At 64.6% G+C, this 22,411-nt stretch overlaps 1 protein-coding gene across 2 annotated transcripts in view; it reads left to right on the top strand.

The window, feature by feature from the left end:
* The window catches only part of CACNA1B (calcium voltage-gated channel subunit alpha1 B), a 108,696-nt gene that overhangs the window by 19,487 nt on the left and 66,798 nt on the right, over positions 1-22,411 (top strand). For both annotated transcript variants that reach the window (XM_054726819.1, XM_054726820.1), the window contains exons 7-15: positions 5,414-5,517; positions 8,299-8,414; positions 8,609-8,665; positions 9,645-9,734; positions 11,782-11,991; positions 14,679-14,791; positions 15,207-15,319; positions 16,696-16,827; positions 17,466-17,538. In XM_054726819.1, coding sequence (XP_054582794.1) covers positions 5,414-5,517; positions 8,299-8,414; positions 8,609-8,665; positions 9,645-9,734; positions 11,782-11,991; positions 14,679-14,791; positions 15,207-15,319; positions 16,696-16,827; positions 17,466-17,538 — 1,008 coding nt within the window. The remainder of the gene's footprint in view (positions 1-5,413; positions 5,518-8,298; positions 8,415-8,608; positions 8,666-9,644; positions 9,735-11,781; positions 11,992-14,678; positions 14,792-15,206; positions 15,320-16,695; positions 16,828-17,465; positions 17,539-22,411) is intronic.

Below are 22,411 nucleotides of genomic sequence, written 5' to 3'. Positions count from 1 at the left end.
AGCCCTGGGAGCCAGCAGGCAGGGGAGCAAATGAAGGAGCGGCTTTGGGAGGCGGGCAGGGAGGTGCCTGGGAGCCAGGAGTCTGGCCGGGAAGGGGTAGCCCGGGGTTGCTAGGTTTTGCGTGGGTAGAAGGTGTGTTCTGCTCCTGCAACTGTGGGTGGGGGGTCCCTGGAACATAAGGTGCTTCCGTTTGAACCCTCACTTGTGCACTAGGGTGGGGCTCGTGCTGCAGCCCCTGGAGCCTGTGCCCCCGCCTCCGGGGCTCGTGGGGACCCCGGGTGAATCTTGGGGCTGGGCACCCAGCAGGGGCGTGGTCAGTGCTCGCTAGCGGGCAGAGGGATGAGGAACACGGGGCGCTGGCCCCGGGTCTAATGAACTAGATTCCTTTCTGGAGTGGAAGCGTGTCTGATGACAGCTCTGTCTGAGCGCGGACAAAGGCAGGGATGACGGGCTTGGCTGTTCTCTCCCTCAGCCGATCAAGGAACACTTTTCACAAAGAGAGACCCTAAAAATAGCTCTGAGCCGGCCACATCCTCGCCAGCCCCACCCGAGTGCACGGCTGCAGAGCGGTCCGCGCCTCCTGGGGCTCCTGGGGCTTGGCCAGTGGCCGTGCGACTCCTCGTGGGTCTGCGCCCCTGGGGGGCGGGGCAGGAACCAGACCGTGGGCAGGAGGCCCCGTCAAGAAAGGGCCATGGGGGCTTCATCGACACACCCATGGGACCCCCGGTGCTGGGCGCTCCCTGAGCAGCTGCATGTGGGGGGTGAGCAGGAGACGTCAGGAAGAAAGGGCTCGGGAGGGCCAGCGCTCTGAAGAAACACGGGGATGCGGGCGGGAGGTCTGGAACCAGCTGCGCAGTCGCTGCGGGACGTGACTTGGAAGTGTGGCGGGGCACCCGGACGCGGTGACGGTGATGCGCCGTGAGGCTGGCGCCGAGCAGGTGGCCACTGTCCCCACGGACAGGGACAGCAGGGCGGGTGCGGGAGGCCAGCAGGCGGTGCGGGAGGCTTCTCACCAGCCCAGGGCGGGCTTTCTGGTTCCCGCGACGCGGCTCCCCTGCGGGAGGGCGCTCCGTGCCAGGCAGGGGCCTCTCGTGGGCCAGCTGTGGCTGGGGGACGGTGGGCAGCCAGGAGTCCCTTTAAATTCCGACCCGGGATGATGGGGTCGCAGCAGAGAACATCGCTCAGCGTGGACCACTGAAAACCTGGCGGTGGGGGCTCCCCCAGTCGCAGTCAGTTCCTGTGGCCCCGAGAGAGTTATCTCAGGGGCGAAGGAGGGGCTGGCCTGTCCCCCACCCTCCTCCCGTTCCTGTGTTGGCTGCCAGCCAGCCCGGCAGCTGTGGGAGGGAGGGTGCCGCCCGGGGCACAGGGTCCTCGTGTCCCTCCACACGTCCCTCCACGCGTCCCTCCCGCTGACGGAGGCCAGCTGTGGCCCAGGCAACATGTAGAGCATGTTGACCAGTTTGTTAGCAGCCGGGACTGGACACTCTCTGAACCCAGACTGCTTTCCACTGGGAGTGATGGTGGGACTTCCTGTTACTCAGGACGGCTCCACACTTTCCTCCAGGGCCAGTGGGAGACACACTGTGGGTTACATGCACGTGGTTCTGACACGTTCACTGTACTCGGCGTGAGCGACCTGGGGAAGGCGTGTGCGTGTGCACACCCATAGGCTGTGTGCTCTGCCGTCGCCTGGATCGGGGACCAGGAGAGGAAGAATCAGGGGTGTGAGCTGAGCCGCGGGGCGGAGGGGGGGGGTGTGTGGGAAACGGGGTCTCCGCTCAGTTTTGCTCCCGAGGAGTGGGGGTGGAGCCTGCATTCTGCTCTGACCCATTATGTCGCAGTGGGGTGCTGCGTGTGCAGTGGGCACACGGGCGCAGGGCTGCCGCGTGCACGTGTGAAGTCATGGGTGGTGGTTAAAATTACGAGGGGGGTGAGATCGCCTGGGTAACGAGTGCGGATGGAGAAGCGGACGCCCAGCGCTGAGCCGGCTCCACGCCCGTGGCGGGCGGCCCCAGCATGCAGCAGAGCCGGGCTCCTGGCTGGGCCTGGCTGGGGTGGGAGGAACTCGGGAGCCAGTAGAGCGAAGAGTGCCCGGGAGGGCGGCCGGAGCCGGGTCAGGTGGCATGAGGGCTCCAGGAAGGGGCAGGTAAACGTGACCGGAGCAGGACCGGCACGAACCCTGGAAGTCAGGTTAAAGGTTAAAGGTTATAGGCGGAAGGCAGTACCAGGTGAGGACGGCACGTAAAGTCAACTCGGAAGGGCTTTCTCTGGGACCTGGAGCCGGGGCTGGGGGGTGGTGCAGGGGGATCCGGGGACTGACTCTGAAAGGGAAGGCTTTCCGAGGACGGTGGCCGGAAACAGCGCGGATCCGCGGTCCTGGCCCTGTTCCCGCAGGGTCACAGCCTGCAGAACTGGCTGTGTCCCCAGCAGGCGGGAGGCTGTCCCGGCCCTGGCAGCCACTGCCCGCGGTGCCCACTCTGTCCTTTTGCCATTTCAAGAGCATCATGCCTGTAGCTGTGGTCCTGGCGGTTCACTCCACGTTGTTCTCGGGGTTCACCCCGATGTGCTGGCTGCTGGTCTCGGGGGAGCGTGTGCCTCATTGGCGCTCACCCGTGGGAGGGCCTCGGGCCGCCCGGGTTGGGGCCGCTGGGAATACCGGCTCCGCACGCCTGAGCGCAGTTTCTGTGCAGATGGAAGTCTTGGCTCCTCGGGCAATGCCCGCGCGCCGTTCCGGTTCCGTCGTTGCACGGTTAGTGTCGTAAGCGTGAAGCTCTCCAGGAGGCCGTGTTCTTGCCCCTCCTCCAGCAGCGGGATGATCGCGTTCCTGGGCTGTCGCTGTTTTGACTCGAACCCTTCAGAGACGCACGCAGGGACGCAGCCCGCGTGGGATTTCAGTTCCTCGCGGTCGTGGCGGGACGCTCTTATGCTCATTTGCCACGGGTGTGTCCTCTCCCGTGACACAGCGCCCGATGTCTCCTGCCCGCGGTCTGTCGGTTGTTCTTTTCCTGGGAGTTTTTCTAGTTGGAGACCGTCCGTCTTCATGGCTGGGGTGGTGCTTCGTGTTGGCTTCGAGGCCTGCCGTGCTCGTGGCGTGTGCGGCGAGCGCCTGTGTGTCTTCATTGCACCGCGTGTGCGCGTTCTTTGCGGAAGCGTGTACTCAGGTCCTATCTCTCCTCCTTCTTTCCTCTCTGAAATCAATAAAATATATATATATTTTTAAAAGTTGGGTTATTTGTGATTTTATTTATTTTGAAAAATTTTTTGGTCAATCCTCACTCGAGGATATTTCCCGTTGATCTTTAGAGAGCGTGGGAGGGAAGGAGAGAGAGAAGCATTGAGGCGAGAGAGACACATCGACTGGTTGCCTCCCGCACGCACCCTGCCCAGGTCTGTGTTGCTCTTCTTTTCCAGCTGCTTGAGGGCTAAGGTTTGATGGTTGATCTGCTCTTTTCCTCTCTTGCGATGCTGTCGGTTTACCTCTTGGTACTGCTGTAGCTTTGTCCTTCATGTTTGCTGTATTGCGTTCTCATTTTCATTCCGTTCATTCAGTTAAAAATTCCCTTCAGGCTCCTTGTTCCTGCGGGGTGGGGGTGGGGGGGTGGGGAGGGGAAGTCTGCTCCACAATGTGCCTGCAGGATGCTCCCTGGGTTGGGAGGGTCGGGGAGCCTCTGCTCTCCCCACGGTCTGTACTGTGGGTGGGTACTGCGGGGTGCAGATGGAAGCCCTGACTCTCCACGAGGCCCCACTGACAGCACCTCACCAGGGTGAGGGGTGGGGTGTCGCCTCCCCGCCACAGGGGAGTGGAATCCAGGCTCCCACAGGGGGTGTGGGACAGGAGAGGCCTCGCTCTCCACTTGCTAAGGAGGACTGTCCCACCTCCCTGCTTGTTCTCTGGTTTGGGGTGCAGCTGGGTCGGTGCCTCATTACAGTCTGGGCTCCCTGCTGGGCCGCTGCCAGCGAGCAGGGACAGAGGTGGCAGCACCGTCTGGCGGGAGTGGTGCTTGCGAGGCTGCCCCTGGCCCTTTGGTGAGAGAGCTGGCTTTGTGCTGGATGCTCCGTCCGTCCTGTTGGCATGTCCAGGCCGCAGGCTTCTTCAGCAACAAGTCTGCGTACGTGAGGCGAGGAGCAAACCAGTAAACACCCAGGACACTCGCCGCGGCCTGTCCCAGCGGGTCGGCTTCCTTTGCAGGGTCTCGCCGGGTCTGCTCTCGGGCTGACGCCGGGCACTGGTTGTCCTGAGTGGGAACAGCAGGAAGCGTGTCTACTCCGTCTTCCCAGAAGCACACGTCCCGTTTGTTTTGTTTTGTTTAAGAGCAGAAGAGAGTGGCTTGGCTGCTGCCGGGAACGCTCCATTAGAGGAGGTTGCAGGAGCCAAGTCTGAGTAGTGGGGGGCCCGGCTGCGCGCGCTGCTCCTGCTCCCTGGGGGCCCATAGCCCACAGGCGTGGCGGGAGGCCTGCAAGGTGAGGTCAGGTGCGGATGGCGCTTGGAGTTGGGAGTCGGAGCATCTTTCCCAGCTCAGTGTCCAGGAGTCAGAAGCCCAAGTTGGCGTCGGTCCCAGGGCCCCGGGAGCTCGGGGCGAGTCTGTACGTCCCGCCCAGGCCACATGCTGGAGGCTGGGAGTCCCCAGGGCGCTCCTGCCTCTGCCGGCCCAGGGCGCTGGCCTTGACTGGAGCTGCCTCTAGAGGGGAGCACAGGGCCGGTGGTCGCCCGCCCGCCCGCCCTCAGCACCCCGCCCCATCGGTCAGGCCCAGCCCTGGGCCCAGCACGTTCACTGAGGACCCGTACAAACAAAACAGCAGTCGGAAATTAACTGGATCCGGGGACCGCGCCTTCAGTGGGCTGCGCTGTGCGTACCCTCGGCCCGGGGGGTGCCCTTCTTTGCATTCGGTTGTGGAGGCCATGCCCGAGGGCAGACTGTCACGGGCCAGGCACGTGCCGGAACGTTCTCTGGGGACTTTGGGACTTGCTGTTGATCTGGGGACCATGTGCCGGGGCTCCCGCCTCTGAGGTGAGGAGGCTGCTGCCGACAGATGGTCAGACGTGGGCCTTGGGGGCGGTGGCTGCCCACAGGAGCGGCCTGGGGAGGGAGGAGGTGTCCAGGCAGAGGCCGGCATGCCTCCCTCGGTGCCCTGGGGGCCTTGCCCTGGGCCGGCTCCTCGGCGTTGCAGTTGCAGCATTGCTGGGTTGTGGCCGCGAGAGCTGAGGCCTGGTGCTCTGGGAGCCGTGGCCGGGAGAGCTCTGTGGGGCAGGGGCAGCGGCAGGAGGGCTTCCCAAGTCCTGCCTGGGCCCCTCACCCCCCGCCTGGACTCTCCCTGCCTGGACCCTGCCAGGTGCTTGAGAAGGGGCCAGGCCACCTCCATGGTGAGGGCTCTGTCTTGTCCCCTGTCCTTCCTCATCTCCTCTCGCTTCCAGACAAATGATGCTGCCGGCAACACGTGGAACTGGCTGTACTTCATCCCTCTCATCATCATCGGCTCCTTCTTCATGCTCAACCTGGTGCTGGGCGTGCTCTCGGGGTAAGAGCCGTGATGGCTGGCGCTGCCCCTGTGTGTGCTTGGGTGATGGTGTGGACACAGGCCTGTGTGACCCAGCGGGTGCGGGGGGGAGGCCTGGCCTGGCCACAGGGCTGCCCTCCATGCGGGCGGGCACTCCCAGCATCCTGAGCGCTAGCTAGCTTCTCTCTGTGCTGCCATCCTGACCGCTCCCTGACCGTCCTGTCTCTGGCCGTCGCCCTGGCCCCTGACTGTGGGGAGGGGCTGCTGCTGCCTCTGACCGGGGTCCCTGGGGAGCTTGGGGCAACAGCGGTGACCAGAGAATGGAGCGGCTCTGAGTGTCGGTCACAGTGACTGCTGGGCTCTCCGGCCCGGCCCTGACCCGTCGCCTCTCCATTGCGCCCAGGGGAGGACAAGGGAGGCACGAGGCTGGGTCCTTCTTTGGGGAAGGTGCTTCCTGACTCACGTGGGAGTGAGCGGGAGCACGCCTGGGGCACATGGTGCCCTCCTGCGCGGCGTGGGCTGGCCTGCCTCCCTGTCCCCACCGTGGCGTCAGTCCCCCCATGCGGCTGGAGAAGGTCTCTCTCCCGCCCACCCTGAGGGCTCCATTCAGGCCCAGGGCCTGAGGGGGGTGGGGAGGAGCCTCATGGGCTCAAGGGGCAGCTGTCATTCTGGCCTGGAGAGGAACCGCCACTGGGGGACCGTGGTGGCCAAGGCCTGCGTGCTCCGGCTCGGACCTGTCTCCGGTGAGGGGCGTGCTTGGCACTGGCACGTGTGTGCAGGCCCCTGCACAGGGACCAGCAGGCCCAGAGCGCTGGGCACGGGGTAGAAGTCCTGGTCGCGCTGGGTGGTGGCGGCTGGAGAATGTGCAGGAGGGAGGTCGGCGGAGCTGCCCTCATGCCCCGGGAGTATCCTGGCCTCGATGATTGTCCTCATTGTGGCTGAGCCCTCCCTCCGGTGTCCAGGTCCAGCCAGGGAACCCCGGGTTCTCTTCCAGCCCCGCGGTGGGGCCCCTGAAGCCAGCGGCCAGCGCATGGCGTGTGGGTCCCTCACAGGGTGCTCTCCAAGGCAGCGGCATCAGATGCCACCTGCAGCCTGGACTGGGGGAGGGGCTCGGCCTGCAGGACCTGGTGCAGCTGCAGCGCGCCTGAGGGGGGTGGGGGCCTGCCCGAGGGAGGGCTGGCCTGGGGCCCGTTCAGCCTGTTCCTCCTCCACCCAGGCGCCTGCCCTGCACCAAGCGAAGCAGTTGGTGATTCCTCCGCCGAGAACTGGAGCTGGAGGAGGGCAGGCCTGGTGGTGCAGCAGGTCCCTGCTGGTGCTGTCGGCTGAGTCTGCAGCACTGTCATGGCCCTGGCCCTGCCCCAGGCCCTCCTGCCCTGGGGACCCTGTGTTCTGTGGACTCAGAACTGGGGGGGAGCTCAGGCAGGAGCTCTTTCCTCTCCTGCTGATGCCGCAGCTCAGGCCCTGGCGGCTGTGGGCCCCAGGCAAGAGGTCGGCCTGGGGAGAGCCACGCCTCCCTCTCTGTGGCTGGGTGCCAGGAGCCAGGCCTGCCAGAGCCACCGTGCCCAGAGCCGCTTTCCTGGAAGAGAGACAGCCTCCCAGCTGAGGACAGCATGCTCTTTGCTGTGGGGGTGCCTGCCCACACTTTGTGGACCTGGATCCTGCCCTGAGCCTGAGCTGAGAAAGCTTGGCCAGACTGGATGGGTGTGTGCGCTTGTGTGTGTGTGTGTGTGTGAGTGAGAGAGTGAGAGAGAGTGAGTGTGTGTGTGAGTGTGTGTGTGAGAGTGAGAGAGTGTGTGTGTGTGAGTGTGTGTATGAGTGTGTGTGAGTGTGTGTGTGTGAGAATGTGTGTGAGAGTGTGAGAGTGTGAGAGTGTGTGTGAGCATGAGTGTGTGTGTGTGTGTGTATGTGTATGAATGTGTGTGTGAGAGTGTGAGTGTGTGTGTGTGTGTGTGAGTGTGTGTGTGTATGAATGTGCGTGTGTAAGTGTGTGTGTGAGAGTGTGTGTGAGAGTGAGTGTGTGAGTGTGTGTGTGAGAGTGAGTGTGTGTGTGTGTATGAATGTGCGTGTGTAAGTGTGTGTGTGAGAGTGAGTGAGTGTGTGAATGTGTGTGTGTGTGTGTGAGTGAGTGTGTGAGTGTGTGTGTATGAGTGTGTGAGTGTGTGTATGAGTGTGTGTGAGAGAGTGTGAGTGTGAGACTGTGAGTGTGAGTGTGAGTGTGAGTGTGTGTGTGTAGTGAGTGTGTGTGTGAGTGTGTAAGTGTGAGAGCGAGAGTGTGTGTGTGAGAGTGAGTGTGTGTGAGAGTGAGAGAGTGTGTGTGTGTGTGTGTGTGTGTGTGTGTGGCCTCCTTCCAGTACTGTGAGCATGAAAGCTTGGCTGGGGCCTGGGGAGGCAGGTGAGCTCCCCACTCGCTCTGAGCCTCTGTGTTGGCTGATGGACTCGAATGCTTCCCTTCACCCCTGTCTCTGGCCTGTCCTGACCCAACTCCTCCTCCCTCCTCTTGAGCAGCGGGGCTGGGTCTGAACAGCAGAGAACCAGGGGCGGCTCCTCTGGGGAATCCTGTCCCGGAGCTGTCCTGGGTGACAGACGACGGGGCCTGGCTGGGGGATGTGGCTGGTCCCTGCCCCCCAGAACCCCCTCTGGGGACCGAGGTGCTGTTGCCCGTGTGTGTAGGTGTCTGGGCAGGAGGGCTGGCTGTGCCTCTGTGCGCTCAGGTCAGAGGCCAGGCGGTGGGTTTCCTGTCGCAGCCCCTCCCTGGTCCCTGCCCGCGGGGACCTGAGCTGTGCTCTGTCGCCCGCGTCCCAGGGAGTTCGCCAAGGAGCGCGAGCGAGTGGAGAACCGCCGGGCCTTCCTGAAGCTGCGGCGGCAGCAGCAGATCGAGCGGGAGCTCAACGGCTACCTGGAGTGGATCTTCAAGGCCGGTGAGCGCTGCCTGGCGCCTGGCCTGCGGCTTCCTGTCCGCCCTGGCCTGGGGGACACAGGGTGTCTGTTCCGGTGGAGGAGGCTCAGGGGGCCCGCGGGGTTCTGGGAAGCAGAGGCAGGGGCGTGCTGCGTGGGTGCTGCGTGGGGCGGGACAGGTAGGCTCACCCTGAGGCTGTGGCTGTGTCTCTCGCAGAGGAAGTCATGCTGGCGGAGGAGGACAAGAACGCGGAGGAGAAGTCCCCCCTGGATGGTAGGTCACCCCTCGTAGCGCTTCCTCCCAGCGGGTGGCGACGCGTGCACCCGTGCGTGGTGGGGCAGGAAGCTGTCTGCCAGGCCAGGCCCCTGCGCGTCGTCACGTGCGCACACACCTGGCAGAACCCTTCCCGGGAGGCCCCGTGATGGTCAGCGCGTGCTCCTGGTGAGCCTTGTGCCGTGGCCAGAGTGGCCGTCGCTGGAGTGGGCCCACCCCGCACAGCCATGCCCACGGGGTCTCAGCCTGGGCACCGCGGGCACCCGTGCTCACAGCAGCTAAGCTCCCAGGCAGGTGCCTCGCAGTGAAGTGGAGGCGAAACCGCAGTGGCTTGGCCCCGCTGCCCACGTCTCAGGTGCCCAGCAGCAGCCGGGCTGGCGCTTCCGTATTGGCCCACGAACACCTGAGCATTTCCGCCACCGTAGAGCGCTCTGTGGGACCGGCCGCTGCTGGGCCTTTAAACCTGCAGGGCAAACCAGCTGCATCTGTCTGTCTGGGCCCAGAAAGGCCGCACGCCCACCCCCGCCCCTCCACACACACACACCCCGCCTGGAGCCACAGGGCAGGATGGCTGCCGCCCGCGCACCCCTCCCCGCCAGGACAGGGCAGACCTCCTGGGCAGGCTGCGCATGTTCGAAGGGTCCCACCCAGGCTGTGAGCAGGTCTGCAGAGCCGGCCTGACCTCTGGCCTCACCTGGCCAGCCGTGCGGGCTTGGGGCTGCGCAGGCCGGGCCTTGCTCCAGCCGACATGGCCTGGTCACTGGGGCAAGGCGTTCCCAGGGAGAGAAGGGACGGCGGGAGCCACCCTCATACCTCTGGTCCCGTTGCTTGAGCACCAGAGTCATCCCGCGTCCCCATTGCCTCCGCCTCAGGCAGGGCCTGGGAAAGGCCCAGGCCAGGAGGAGGCGATCCCCACGGGGGCTGAGGGAGGCCGCCTTCACGGCTCACGCGTCCCACCGCTGCCCTTTGCTTAAAGCAGTGCTGAAGCGGGCGGCCACCAGGAAGAGCCGCAACGACCTGATCCACGCCGAGGAGGGCGAGGACCGCTTTGCCGACCTCTGTGCTGTGGGTGAGTCGGGCCCTCCTGGCTCCGTGGGCGGGGCCTGGGACCCAGCTTCCTGCCCGGCACGACACCGGGGCTGCCCAGCTCTCTGGGCCCCTCCTTCCCCACTGCCTGCCTCTCCCAAGTAAGCTAGTCCCGTGCCCACTGCGGGCCCGTGTGTGCCCCCAGGCAGGCTGTGGGCAGCTCCTGGAGGCCGCCTGTGCCCAGGCCTGAGCTCGCTGGCTCAGCTCACTCGCTGGCTGCGGGCTGCTCCGGCTCTGCCGTCCCCCGGCCGCTGCTGGAGCCACAGATGGTGGCCTGGATGTGGAGGCGCCGCCCAGGGTGCTGAGTGGTTGGATTCTGGATATATTTGGAGACCAGCCCACGGGGTTGGCTGACCACCGGGACGTGGGCGTGAGAGAGACATCAAGGGTGGCTCCACAGGACAGAGAAGCCAGCCCACATAGGACTGCGGGCAGTGTTTGTGAGGACTCGTATCCAGCCTTCGCTTTGGGACACGCGAGTTGGCCGTGTGGGGTGGAGAGCAGGGGCCGTGCTGGGGGCGCCTGGGAGAGCCCGTGCGTGTGCGGGAGGCCTGGGTTCCCGGTGGAGGCAGAAAGGAGGCGCTGTTGCTGGGGAAGGCGTTAGAGTTCCTACTGCTGCTGTCCTGGCCCCGTGGACTGGCTGCTGAAGGGAGGGGCCACGTGCAGCGTGGGGCTTGGTGCAAACATGGCCGTGGACGCCCCTGCGTGTTTGTGCCTTTGCTGAGCGGGGGAGTGTGTGGCTGTCTCCTGTGGGGACAGGGGGTGTGGGGAAGCCAGGCGGGCGGGGGGGGGGCGGAGCGGCAATGTTCCTGGGGGCCGGCCTGGCAGAGCGGGCTGTTCTCCCGGCACGGTCAGCTGGAGGAGGTGCTGGACCGCCAAGGGGTGGTGAGTGGTTGGGTTCTGATCCATTCGGAGACCAGTCCACGGGGTTGGCTCACCGGCCACGTGTGCTCACAGCATCTCCATGAGTCACGTGTCCTCTTCCTCTCCTTCCATGGTGGCCGTGCCTCTAGGTGTGTCCTGTGTGGGTCTGTGAGTGTGTGTCCTGGAGGGGTGTGTGAGTGTGTGTGGGAATGACCGAGAAAGGGGTGGGGTCTGAGTGTGGCTTCAGCTCTGCTGTGTGTCTCCCCTCGTCTGCCCTGCGGCGCTCTGTGAGGAGGGAGCAGGTGTATCTGCCTTGGCCTCGGTGCTGTGCAGCCCTCAGCAGGGCCGCCGGGAGGGCTCATGGCCTGAGCAGCTCCGGCTCCTCCGGCTCCTCCGCGGTGGCTGTGGCTGTGTCTGGACGGGGCTGGAGGCCGTGTCCCGGCTCAGCCGGGGAGGCTGGGGTGGAACAGCATCTTCCTTGGGTGGGACGGGCGTGGCATGTGGAGTGCCTGCCAGGAAGCTGCCGTCAGGGTTCCGGGAAGGGCTGCCGGGGTGGTGGCTGCTGCCTGAGGCAGCTGCTCCACGCAGACGCGACTCTCCAAGGCCTCGGCCTGTTTTCATCTCAGTGAACCCAGGAAACACCAGCCTGATGGTGTTCTTAGCGTGCACACACATGCGCGCGCGCGCGCGCACACACACACACACACGCAGATGCGCTCGACATTACATAACGCATATGCCCACATTCCCCACCCTCCTCCAAGGGCTTTGAGCGGCACGCACACGCCAGCCTTTAGTGCAGAAGCTGGAGAAATCCCGAGGCGGGCAGGGCGTGCGGCTCACAGTCAGACCCTGCCCTGCTGACCCCAGTTAAAGGAGGAGGAGGGTCGGGTACAGCAGGATCCCCAGGCCGCGGGGAGGAGTGGGGTGGCCCGGAGTGCAGGGCTGTGCTCCTGGAAGGTGGTCAAGGGGCTGGAGACAGACCATGTTGCTCATTCCCCCATCCCCCATCCCCCCATGAGGTGCTGCTGTCCTTGGTGGAACGGGGCAGGGCCAAGGGCCAGTGTCCTTGAAGGTGGTTTTATGGGGTGAGGGCACCTCTGGAGGAGGGGATGTGTCCTGGGGCCGCTGCCCCTGCACGTCCTCAGCGAGCCCCCTCTCCACAGGGTCTCCCTTCGCCCGCGCCAGCCTCAAGAGCGGGAAGACAGAGGGCTCGTCCTACTTCCGCAGGAAGGAGAAGATGTTCCGGTTCTTCGTGCGGCGCATGGTGAAGGCGCAGAGCTTCTACTGGGTGGTGCTGTGCGTGGTGGCCCTGAACACGCTGTGCGTGGCCATGGTGCACTACAACCAGCCCCAGCGGCTCACCACCGCGCTGTGTACGTACTGGGCCCGCCCCCTCCTGGGCCATCGCCCATGACCTTGGGACACCCTGACCCCAGTGCCCCCACAGGCTGCTCAGGCCCATGCCAGGGCTGCCCAGGCCTCGGATCTGGGCCCTGGTTCTAGGAAGCCGAGCTGATGGGCTCAACCTTACCTTTCGGGGAGTGAAACCAGGGAGAGTCTGGGCATGGGGGGAGTGGGTTGGATGGCCAGGCACCAGCCAGCCCAGGCAGACCTGGGTCCGCCCTGTGGGGCTTCAGACCTGCGGGCTAGGCACAGAGCTGCTCGCTTCATTTGCCACAAGGTGGCGCTCCTGCCGGGCCCCCCACCCCCACCCCAGGAGGGGCCAGGGCTCCCCTGGCTGTTCCCACCCTCTTTTTGATTGGCTGGGCCTGGGTGTGTCCGTAACCAGGGCTGACTTACAACCTGTGTCCGTGAGCTGCGACCAGGCCTGGGGATCTGAGTCCGGAGTGGTCTTGGCCGCGGTGGCAGTTCCAGGAGGTAGAGGAAGGTAGCTGGGGCGGGGCTCCTTGCCCTTTCCAGGCCAGGGAGCTGGAAGCTGAAAGAGCTCCCAGAGCTGTGGAGACAGGCGCTGGGGGGCCGTGCCTTCCGTCCTGGCTCCCCCCAGGGAGCTCTGTGCGCCTGAAGCCACTGAGCCCAAGAGCCTTTGTCCAGTCCTGGCCCCGCAGGCTGCCACGCCCCCAGGGACACAGCCCGGGCAGCTCCTGAGGCCGAAGGAGCCATGGACGCTGGCGGTTCCCAGGCCCTGGGCGATGTGGGTAGGACTCCAGGCTAGTTCCCCACATCCGTGTCGAAGTGGTCACGTGGACGGCGGGGCAGGGCAGAGGAGCAGGAGCCAGAGGGCCCGGGAGCTTCCAGGAGCGGCCGGCAGGCAGCGGCTCGGGCTCAGGCTCCGGACCGCGGGGGCTGAAGAGCACGCGGTGTCACCGAACGGCCGCTCCGGCCTCCCCGTAGTGCCTGAGCCTTCGGAATGAATGAATGAGTGCGTGTCCCCTCCCTTGGCCTCGAGGAGGCTGAGCATGAAGCGCAGGGCAGGTCTTTCTCGGGCACAGGTAGGCAGGCAGGGGCTGCCCTTCCTCGGCCGCCTCGCCCTCCTGTCCGTGCCCCTGTAGCCGCTCTCGCCCGTCTCCCAGAGCAGGAGGAGTGTCTGGAGCGTCAGCTTCGAGGCTGTGTTGGTGGCTGGAAGGCCCATCCCTGTGGCCTCCCGCCCAGGACCTGCGCTCTGTTGTGGTGACCTGGGAGGGGTGGGGTGCCTTTGTGATCGCACGTCGGGGCTTTGTGGCCAGGAGCCTCGGGCCTCCAGGTCGCTGGGGCCTTGTGAGCTGCCCTTCGGGGCCAGACCAGCTTCCCCAGCCCCACCCCCACCCCGTGGGCAGTCATTCAGGGAGCCTGGGGGCAGCGGGGAGGGCCCCTCTGCCCTGAGCTGTTCCTGTCTGAGGGTCATTGGGCGTCCTTGCTTCTGACCTTGGCCCTCGGCTTCTGCAGAGGCTCTTGGCCTCCTCGCCCGGCCTGGGTGCCCTGGTGACGCTTCAGTTGGCTTGCTCCTGGGCTGGTTGTCCACGTCCTCAGACCATGGACGGAGGGTCCCCTCCCTGAGCCCTTGGGCCGTACAGAGGGTCGTGTGTCTGTCTGAGGCTGGCCCAGGGGGCAGTGGAGTTCGTGTCCCCAATTGCCGGGGTGCAGGCAGCTGCAGACCTGCCCCGATGGTGCCGCGGAGGCTGCAGTGAGCGTGGAGTGTGGGGGTCCGGTGCGCAGTGGCAGGGGCGTGGGGCCCTCGTCACTGTCTGTTTCTGGAGCAGCTGGAGGTCCAGAGGCCGGAAGCCTGGCTGGTGGCTGCCAGCTGACCCTTCGCACCCTCTCATGGCCTTGGTCTCCGTGTGGGCGCGGCCGTGGGTTCTGAGCTGGGGTCAGAGGGCACCGAGCCATTGGCCGCTGTATGAAACAAGGAGCCGATTCCAACTCAGTGCTTGGGGAGGAGGCTCAGGCTGACCCGTCCGACGCCTGGAATTCCTGGTGTGGCTGCGGCTGGCGCGGGTCTGCTGTCTGGGGCCTCGATCAACTCTGGCTGGGCTTTCTTACTCCGACCGCCCCCTCCCCCGAGGCTGGGCCCGTGTCTGTGCCTGGAATTCCCACACGGCTCCCAGTTCAGCGTGTCCTCCCTGCGTCCTGAGGCTCTGGAGGGTCTCTCAGCCCATGGAGGCAGCGGCCAGCGGAGCTGCTGTGTGACTCACAGAGCGAGCAGCGTGCCAGCCGGGACTGGGGGTGCTCAGGGTGTAGGGGCGAACTGTGAACAAAGTTCAAACCCAGCCTGGTGCTGGGGGCGTCCATCAGAGCGTGGCGTGGGGGAGGGACTAGGCAGTGGGGTGGGTCCAGGCCGCCCCGCCGTCTGCCCTGCTCTGGGTACCCCAGTCGCATCCGGGAGCTCCCGCTGAGCCTCTCATGTGCACGGCACTGGGCATGCCCCGCCATGGGGACTGGAGTGAGCGTCGCTCCGCTCCCTCGTCCTCGGTGGTCCCTGCCCTGGCCTGAGGTTTCAGGGCTCGGGGGCCGCAGGCCAGGCTGGAAGGCTCCCCTGAAAGGCCGGGCCTGGTGTCCTCTGGGCTGCGCTGGAGCCGGAGGGAGGAGGCTGCGAGCTAACCCCCTCTTCTCCGGCTTCTCCTAGACTTTGCAGAGTTTGTTTTCCTGGGTCTCTTCCTCACAGAGATGTCCCTGAAGATGTACGGCCTGGGGCCCAGGAGCTACTTCCGGTCCTCCTTCAACTGCTTCGACTTCGGGGTGAGCGAGAAGCCTGGGCAGGGGCAGTGCTGGGGTCCAGGCGGGTCAAGCTGGACCTCGCTGGAAGGTGCAACAGCCCCGCCCACTGCCCCAGCCAGGGGGACTCGGGGCTGCAGGACTGTGACCCTGTGGCCAGCAAGGCTGCCTGTGGATGGCAGGTGCAGGGGACAGGGGGCCTGTCCTGGCCAGGCCCTGATGGGTGGGGCTCTTCTGCAGGCTGCCCGCCTGTGGGACTTCCTCCTTCTTCCCCTGTCTGTCACTCCGTCTGTGTCCTCCTGGCAGGGAGGATGGGCCCGGGCCTGTGGGCCTGCAGTTCCGTGTGCTTGAGCTGCCGCAGAGGCAGCAGGGCGGGGCTGCAGGGGCGCCGTGCACAGGTGGGGCCGAGTGTGCCGGAGCCTGACCCTCCCCCCCGCAGGTCATCGTGGGGAGCATCTTTGAAGTGGTCTGGGCGGCCATCAAGCCGGGAACCTCCTTTGGGATCAGCGTGCTGCGGGCTCTCCGGCTGCTGAGGATCTTCAAAGTCACAAAGTACGTCCCCTGCGTGCTCCTGGGGGGTGGGGGGTGCAGGCAGCATGGGGGGAGGGGTTGTCCCGGGAATTCATGGGCCGGTTTTGCTCTCAGCTGTCTGGAAGCTCTTTCTGTGGCTCGTAATTGTATAAACACAGAAAGTGATCACACAGGCCAGGCCAGCAGCCTACATGACTTTGTCTCGGCCTCGTCAGGGGCACGTCCGTCCTCGGGATCGTCCTGACAGCCTCAGTGTTGCTGGCGGCCTCTCTAGCTCACGTTGGCACTCCCATCCATCAGTCCTTCCTCGCCAGGCTCTGACTGGCTGACCTGAGCCCGCCTGGCCCCTGGCCCCAGGCTGTGCCGCCCTGTGCCTGGCCGCTGTCTGACGGCTCCCACTTACCCACTGGGTTGCTGTGTCACTGGAGCAGCGAGTTGCTCTGTTTTGCCCACAAGGAGGCTGAGGTGGGTAGAGGTGGCGCAGGGAGTGAGGACAGCTGGGCTGGATCGCACCTTCACGGCTGGAGCTGTGGTGACGGGGCCAGGAGACAGCAGCCTGGGCCCCGGCTGCCTGTGGGCAGGAGGCCCCTCCACGTGAGCGGCTGGGTGTGGGCCCACGATGCCCAGTGCGGTCTTTGTGCAGCTGCCTCGGCCTGGGCCCACCCGCTGCGGGACCAGGAGCACAGCTGTCAGTGCGCCTCGGCGGGCCCCGGCTCCAGCTCCCTCCAGGGGCACTCGGCCTGTCTCCCGGGGTCTGGGCTGATCACGGTGCCTGGAGGGGAAGCTGGGTGCTCTGGGCTCTGCACAGCAGGAGCCGTGGTGAGGGGGATCAGGCTCTCTGAGGGTCAGCAGCCGGGCTGTGGGGGACTTCAGGGGCCCACGTGCTCGAGAGCCCGGGAGAATGAGGGGGTGAGGGGTGGAGGGTGCTGAGGGGGCTCGGGCCAGGCTTCACCCCCCGCTGCAGTGGTCTTTGCAGGGACGGCCGTGGAGTTGACTGCGTCCTCACGCAGGTCCTCCGCAGCTGCCATGCGGCTGCCCTCACACACAGCGCTTCCCGGGGCCCTGGAGGTGTTGGGTGTTGGGGTGAAGAGGGGGCCTGGATGACGTCGGGTCGGGTGTGGCTGCCTGCGGGAGGGGCGGAGTGACCGGAGCAGGTGTGAGGGGCCATCAGCACTGCGCACGCCGGCTGTGCCATCCCCCTGGGCTCGGTGCCAAGGGTGGTGGGTCGGGCTGCGGAGAAGAGCTCCGCCTCCCTCCAGGTGCATGGGCCTTGGGGGTCAGAAGGTCCCAAAGCCACAGGTGTGACAGTGAGAGCAGGCCCATGGGGGTCTGGGTCCAGAGCTGGCATCCCCCGCCGGGTGCAGCCCTGTGCTCAGACCCCCCGTCGGCCCCGACAGGTACTGGAACTCCTTGCGGAACCTGGTGGTGTCGCTGCTCAACTCTATGAAGTCGATCATCAGCCTCCTGTTCCTGCTCTTCCTGTTCATCGTGGTCTTCGCCCTGCTGGGCATGCAGCTGTTCGGGGGACAGTACGTGCGGGGGTGCTCAGAGCAGCTGTTCGGGGGACAGTATGTGTGGGGGTGCTGGGCATGCAGCTGTTCGGGGGACAGTATGTGTGGGGGTGCTGGGCATGCAGCTGTTCGGGGGACAGTATGTGTGGGGGTGCTGGGCATGCAGCTGTTCGGGGGACAGTACGTGCGGGGGTGCTCAGAGCAGCTGTTCGGGGACTGTATGTGCCAGGGGGGTGCTCAGAGCAGCTTTTTGGGGGACAGTACGTGTGGGGGTGCTCAGAGCAGCTGTTCGGGGACTGTATGTGCCAGGGGGGTGCTCAGAGCAGCTTTTTGGGGGACAGTACGTGTGGGGGTGCTCAGAGCAGCTGTTCGGGGACTGTATGTGCCAGGGGGGTGCTCAGAGCAGCTTTTTGGGGGACAGTACGTGTGGGGGTGCTCAGAGCAGCTGTTCGGGGACTGTATGTGCCAGGGGGGTGCTCAGAGCAGCTTTTTGGGGGACGGTATGTGCCAGGGGCGGGGTGCTCAGAGCAGCGGTGCTGGCCCAGCCGCCTCCACCTGAAGGTCACCCACGTGCAGCCTGTGAGGGCGCCGGGCCCGCGGGGCCAGGTCCTGGCTCCTGATGGGCTGCCTTACTCAAGGCTCCTTGTTTTTCTCAGGTTCAACTTTAAAGAAGAGACTCCAACGACCAACTTTGACACTTTCCCCGCTGCCATTCTCACTGTCTTCCAGGTAAGGCCCCAGCCCAGGCCCCTCTGTCCTGCTCGGCTCTCCTGGGGCCGGGAGGGCCGCCCCTGTCCCTCCTCAGGCCTCTGCAACCCAGACAGCCCACCCCAGCCAACTCTGCGCACGCGACGGGGGGCCGGGCCGCAGGGCCCATGTCCTGTGATGCCGCCTGGGAGCTCCACTGTCATCTCTCAGCCCCAAGGACCTGGGACCCCGCAGCTGTTTATCCTTTGAGAATAAAACAGCAAAGTGCCCCAAGCTCGCCGTCAGTCCTCTCCTGTCTGCAGGCGCCCCCCCCCCCCCGCCGCCCCGCCTCTCCGTGTGCCTCAGGGCTCCCCTGAGGACCCTCTTGCTCGAACACTTACCCCCTGGGCTGCGCCTCCACAGATGCCCCTGCCAACCATTTCGTCCCACAGACCTCGGGGCAGCAGGCCTGAGACGAGCAGCATGGGGGGCTGACTTTTGGGGAACCTGGTGGGTGCACGTGCAGGCAGGGCTCTGAGCGGGCCCTGGTCTTGGGCTGCCAGCCTCCTCAGCCAAAGCTGGAGCCCATGGCGTGTGCCGGGACCGGCCTTCCAGCCAGGCTGGGTGACACGAGGAGCCCACCCACACGCCTCTCCTGACGAGCCCGTCCCCCGTCCCCGTGGGAGCCCCACGGCCTCTCAGTCCCGGCCGAGCAGAGCCAGCCTCGCCCAGGGGACCTCCTGCTTCTGGCCAGCTGGGACCCGGCCTGTCCCCTCCCGCTTCCAGTCTAACCTCCCCGCAGTCGCTCTGAGACTGTCTCGACCTCGGTTTCCTGATGTGGGCACGCCTGCGTCCACGCCGCTCCCCTCGGATGCTTACTGCCCTGGCTCCCACAGCCGGGCCCCCGAGCTGGTTAGCACTTGAGGGGAAGGAGGGTCCTGCGTCTGGGGCACAGGAGTGGTATCCACGCTGGGCCACGGGCAGAGGGAGGCCACGGCCTTTGCCAAGCGTGACACTGCCCTGTGCCAGGCAGGAGCGCCCTCTTGTCTGTAGGTCACGGGCCAGCTGGCCAGTGGGATGCTGACTACCAGGCGAGGGGAGATGGCAGGATGGGTCCAGCCAGAGCAGGAAGCAGCGCGGGCGTGGCAGAGGGGGCACCAGCCTGGGGGTCTCTGTGCCACACGGAGAGGCTCCGCCCAAGGGGTTCCCAGCAGGCGGCGACGTGGTCGCGGTCAGAGCTGCTTTGCCATGTTTGTCGTTAGGAAGGACCTGGGCGTGGTGGTGGTTGTGATGGGGGCCCGGGGGGCGAAGAGGCCGGAGTGAGAGAAGGACGGTCTGACGAATGGTGCTCAGGGTTAGACCTGGGCCCTGTGCGCTGACACAGAAGTGAGACGGTAAATAGTTAGAAACTAAGGGCTCACCACGTGGACAGCAGTGCCTGTGGGCTGGAGACCAGCAGCGGTGTGGACACGGGCCCAGGCACCCCGCAGTCGGGAAGAGGCAGGTGGGCCTTGGGGGTCAGATCAGCTCTGCGCTGGGCGGGGGGTGGCCCAGAGGGGGCCGAGGAGGGCTGACTGGCTGCGGGAGGCCAGACGAGCACAGGGCAGGCGCCTGGGAGGCCCACAGGACGGTAATGGGCCAGAGGCCTGAGACCCGGGACTGGAGTCCCCGCTCACGGTGAACCTGCAGACCATGTGGCAAGTGCCCCCCCACTCCGGGGGCCACGGATACCCACAGTCTGAGGCGAGCTCGCCCTGGGGACGTGGCGGTGACAGAACAAGCGGGTGAGAATGCGTATGCACAAGGTCCTCGGACGGCGAACGGGAGGACTGCCGGTCCCACCATATGGCAGATGGCCCCGAGTGCCGGGAGCAGGCCGCGCTGGAAAGGCAGCTCTTTAGATAAACGGGGCGCGCTGTGCAGGGCCCGGGAGGACGGCGAGTTCACCGGCGGAGCCACGGGCGCGGCCCTTGCAGATGCCACTCGGGCGAGGCCGCTGGCACCATTCCAGAATGTGCTGAGAGCTTGTATGCTCCGAGGCCAAGCAGGTGAACAAAACGCAAACTAAAACCATCCCAGGCCCGTGTGAGGACGAGAGAATCTTAAAGTCCACCCTGGAACACCAGGTTTCCTACGAGAGCGAGTCTGACGGAGGCCGCTGGGAGCCAGGACGCCAGGAGCCCAGAAGCAGCTTTAAATCCTGGAGCACAGTCCCTGTCACCCTGGGGCTGAGCAGAGCTGTGCTTCAGGGGAGGTGGGACTAAACACGCGGAGACAGTGTCGGGGCGCCCCCACCCCGCCCCCAGGGCTAACAGCACCAGCCGTCTATCTCTACATTTAGTAAAGCGAGGGTTTAGAAGGAGCAAGTACATTAACCCAAGAAGAAACTGGAAACCCAAACTACTCCAGAAATGGAGCAGTTAGAAACCTGCCCGTCTAAGCCCGCGTTCAGCAGTTTCACAAGTGAGCTGCGTGAGTGTTTAAGGAAAAGTTACTCCCATTTGTGCAGAGACCACAGGGAGAGCGCCCGCCGCTCTGTGCGGTAGAATAACTGATGGGAACATGGGGGCCGCCGCAGACAAGCACCCACAGGGAACGGCTAATCCAATCTGGAGGTGTTTCAAATGATCTCCACAATCGGCTTGGAGTTACCCTGCAGCCAGAGGATTTGACATGAGGCAGGCTATTAATGTAACTCAGCTGCTTCACAGATGAAAGAAGGGAAACCCTGTAGGATCAGAAAAAGCATTTGAACTCCAGCAAAAGCACAGCCACCATGAGCGGGAGACGCAGCGAGATGGGCGAGCGTCGTTACCTGTCCAGTTGGCAGCTCGGGGCACTGGGTTCAGGGCACTGCCTGGTGCGTATCTGATAAAACCCAACGCTGACCCCAAAGGCAGCCTCCGCAGATTCCACCGGCATCAGTGGTCCTGGCTCCTCAGAACAACCCCAGGAAAAGGGAACAGTTTCTCGGGTTGACGAGGAATAAGGAAAGATGCCCCTGTTCACAGGTGAGACGCGCACAGAGCCCCAGGCTGTCCCTGCGGAGGGTGTGGCAGTCTGGCTGTCCGTAGAGAACTAGAGCTTGGACTCCCACCTGGCGCCAGATTTGGATTCCAGTTTCATTAGGACCTAACCGTGCAAAGAAATCTGAAATTGCAGAAGAACTTAGACTGCAACGCCATGAACTGAGGGAAGGCCCTCCTAAGGAGGACTTCAGAAGCACAGAGCACAGAGGAAACCATGAACAAACCTGCCTGTTAGGGATTTCTGTGCATCAGAAGACACCATAAGAGGATTAAACAACAAACGTCAAGGGGAGGAGACGCTCCCATCGTGTCGGCAGCAACCAGGATCAGTCCACGCTCCTCAGCAGCCCCCCGTCAGACGGCGTCCCCTTCTGCAGCAGGAAGCGGAGAGGCCGCCGGGCGCCTCGCAGGAAAGGAGGCGGGCTGACAGCACACCTGTCGGCTGCGGCTGCCACCGGTGCCGGGGCGCACAGCGATCCTTTCCAGCGGCCAGCGCAGCTGGGACGTGGAAACCCAGCGACCCCGGTTTTAGAGACAGACGATGTGGAGGAATGAGGGTTCCTTCATGCGGTTGCTGTGTTGAGACCCCCCTGAGAGCAGTTCCGTATCTGGTCCACGGGGCTTGGCACAGGCAGCTCCTGCTGTCGGTGGGGAGAGGTGGGCTGGGAGGTCCCGCCACAGCGGCAGCATCTGAGTGAAACCTGGACGTCCCCTGAACGTTTACGCCGAGCGACGGGTAGGAGGTGCGTCTGTCTGAGCAGCAGGGAGAACGGGGGGGGGTTAACCCGGGGCGGCTCGCAGACAGTGCCGAGGAGAGAAAGGCTGATCCGAGGCACCTGAGGCTGCTGAACAGGAGGCAGCTGTTGGGGGCACATGCGCAGTGAAGGTGAGAGCTGCAGGGGGGTCAACACCGAACTCAGGGTGCCGCTCCCGGGAGACCTCAGCACCTTTGAGCTCTGCTTCTGAAGCTGGGGCGTGGGCACATGGGGCTTCTCAGTGCTGCTCATCATCGCTCTCCGAGTGTCTGAAATCCTACGGAATCAAAGCGTCCAGAAAGATAAACAAGGAGCATGCAGCAAAGGAAGTTGGTGCCATATTAGCAGCCAAACAGAAGTTCAGGTGGAAAATCGTTAGTGAAAACAGGCGAGGACATCACCTCGTGGGAAGAGGATGCTGCAGGCCTGCATGTGCCCACCACGTGGCCTGAAGTGTGTGCGCAAAAGCCAAGAGAATTCCACGGAGAATTGAGGGCTCACCATCTCAGAAGAGCTTTCTCACAGTTCCTGCCAGGCTGAAGGGGGGTGCTGAGAGGGGTAGGGAGGCGAATGGGGGCTTGTCCGGCACATAGAGCTCCACCCCTGAAGACAGTGAATGAAATGGCTGCCATCCGGGCACAAGGAATCCCAGGAGGGGATCGCTTCCTAGGTCCCCAGGAAACCCCTGCAGGTGTAGAGAGCTGCTGTCCTACACAACAGTCCTCATCTGATTTAAATAAGTAGAAACCACTGGGAAACAGTCACAGAACACCCGTTCCCCCACCCCCTGTCTCTGAAAGCTGAAGGGTTGAGTTAAAGAAGACAGCACAGTCCGGCCGACCTGGCTCAGTGGTTGAGTGTTGGCCTGTGAACCAGGTCACGGTTCAATTCCTGGTCAGGGCACATGACTGGGTTGCGTATTCGATCCCCATTGGTGTCGTGCAGGAGGCAGCCGATCAATGATTCTCTCTCATCAGTGTTTCTATCTCTCCCTCTCCCTTCTTCTCTGAAGTCAAAAACATATATATACTAGAGGCCCAGTGCACAAAATTTGTGCACAGGTGGGGTCCCTAGGCCTGGCTGGCAATCAGAGCCGATCAGGGCCTTCCAGCTGCTGGCTGGGGCCTTCTT

Source organism: Eptesicus fuscus, chromosome 15 (genome assembly GCF_027574615.1).
Source record: "Eptesicus fuscus isolate TK198812 chromosome 15, DD_ASM_mEF_20220401, whole genome shotgun sequence".
Taxonomy (NCBI): Eukaryota; Metazoa; Chordata; class Mammalia; order Chiroptera; family Vespertilionidae; genus Eptesicus; species Eptesicus fuscus.
This window is presented reverse-complemented; position numbering and strand designations above follow the sequence as displayed.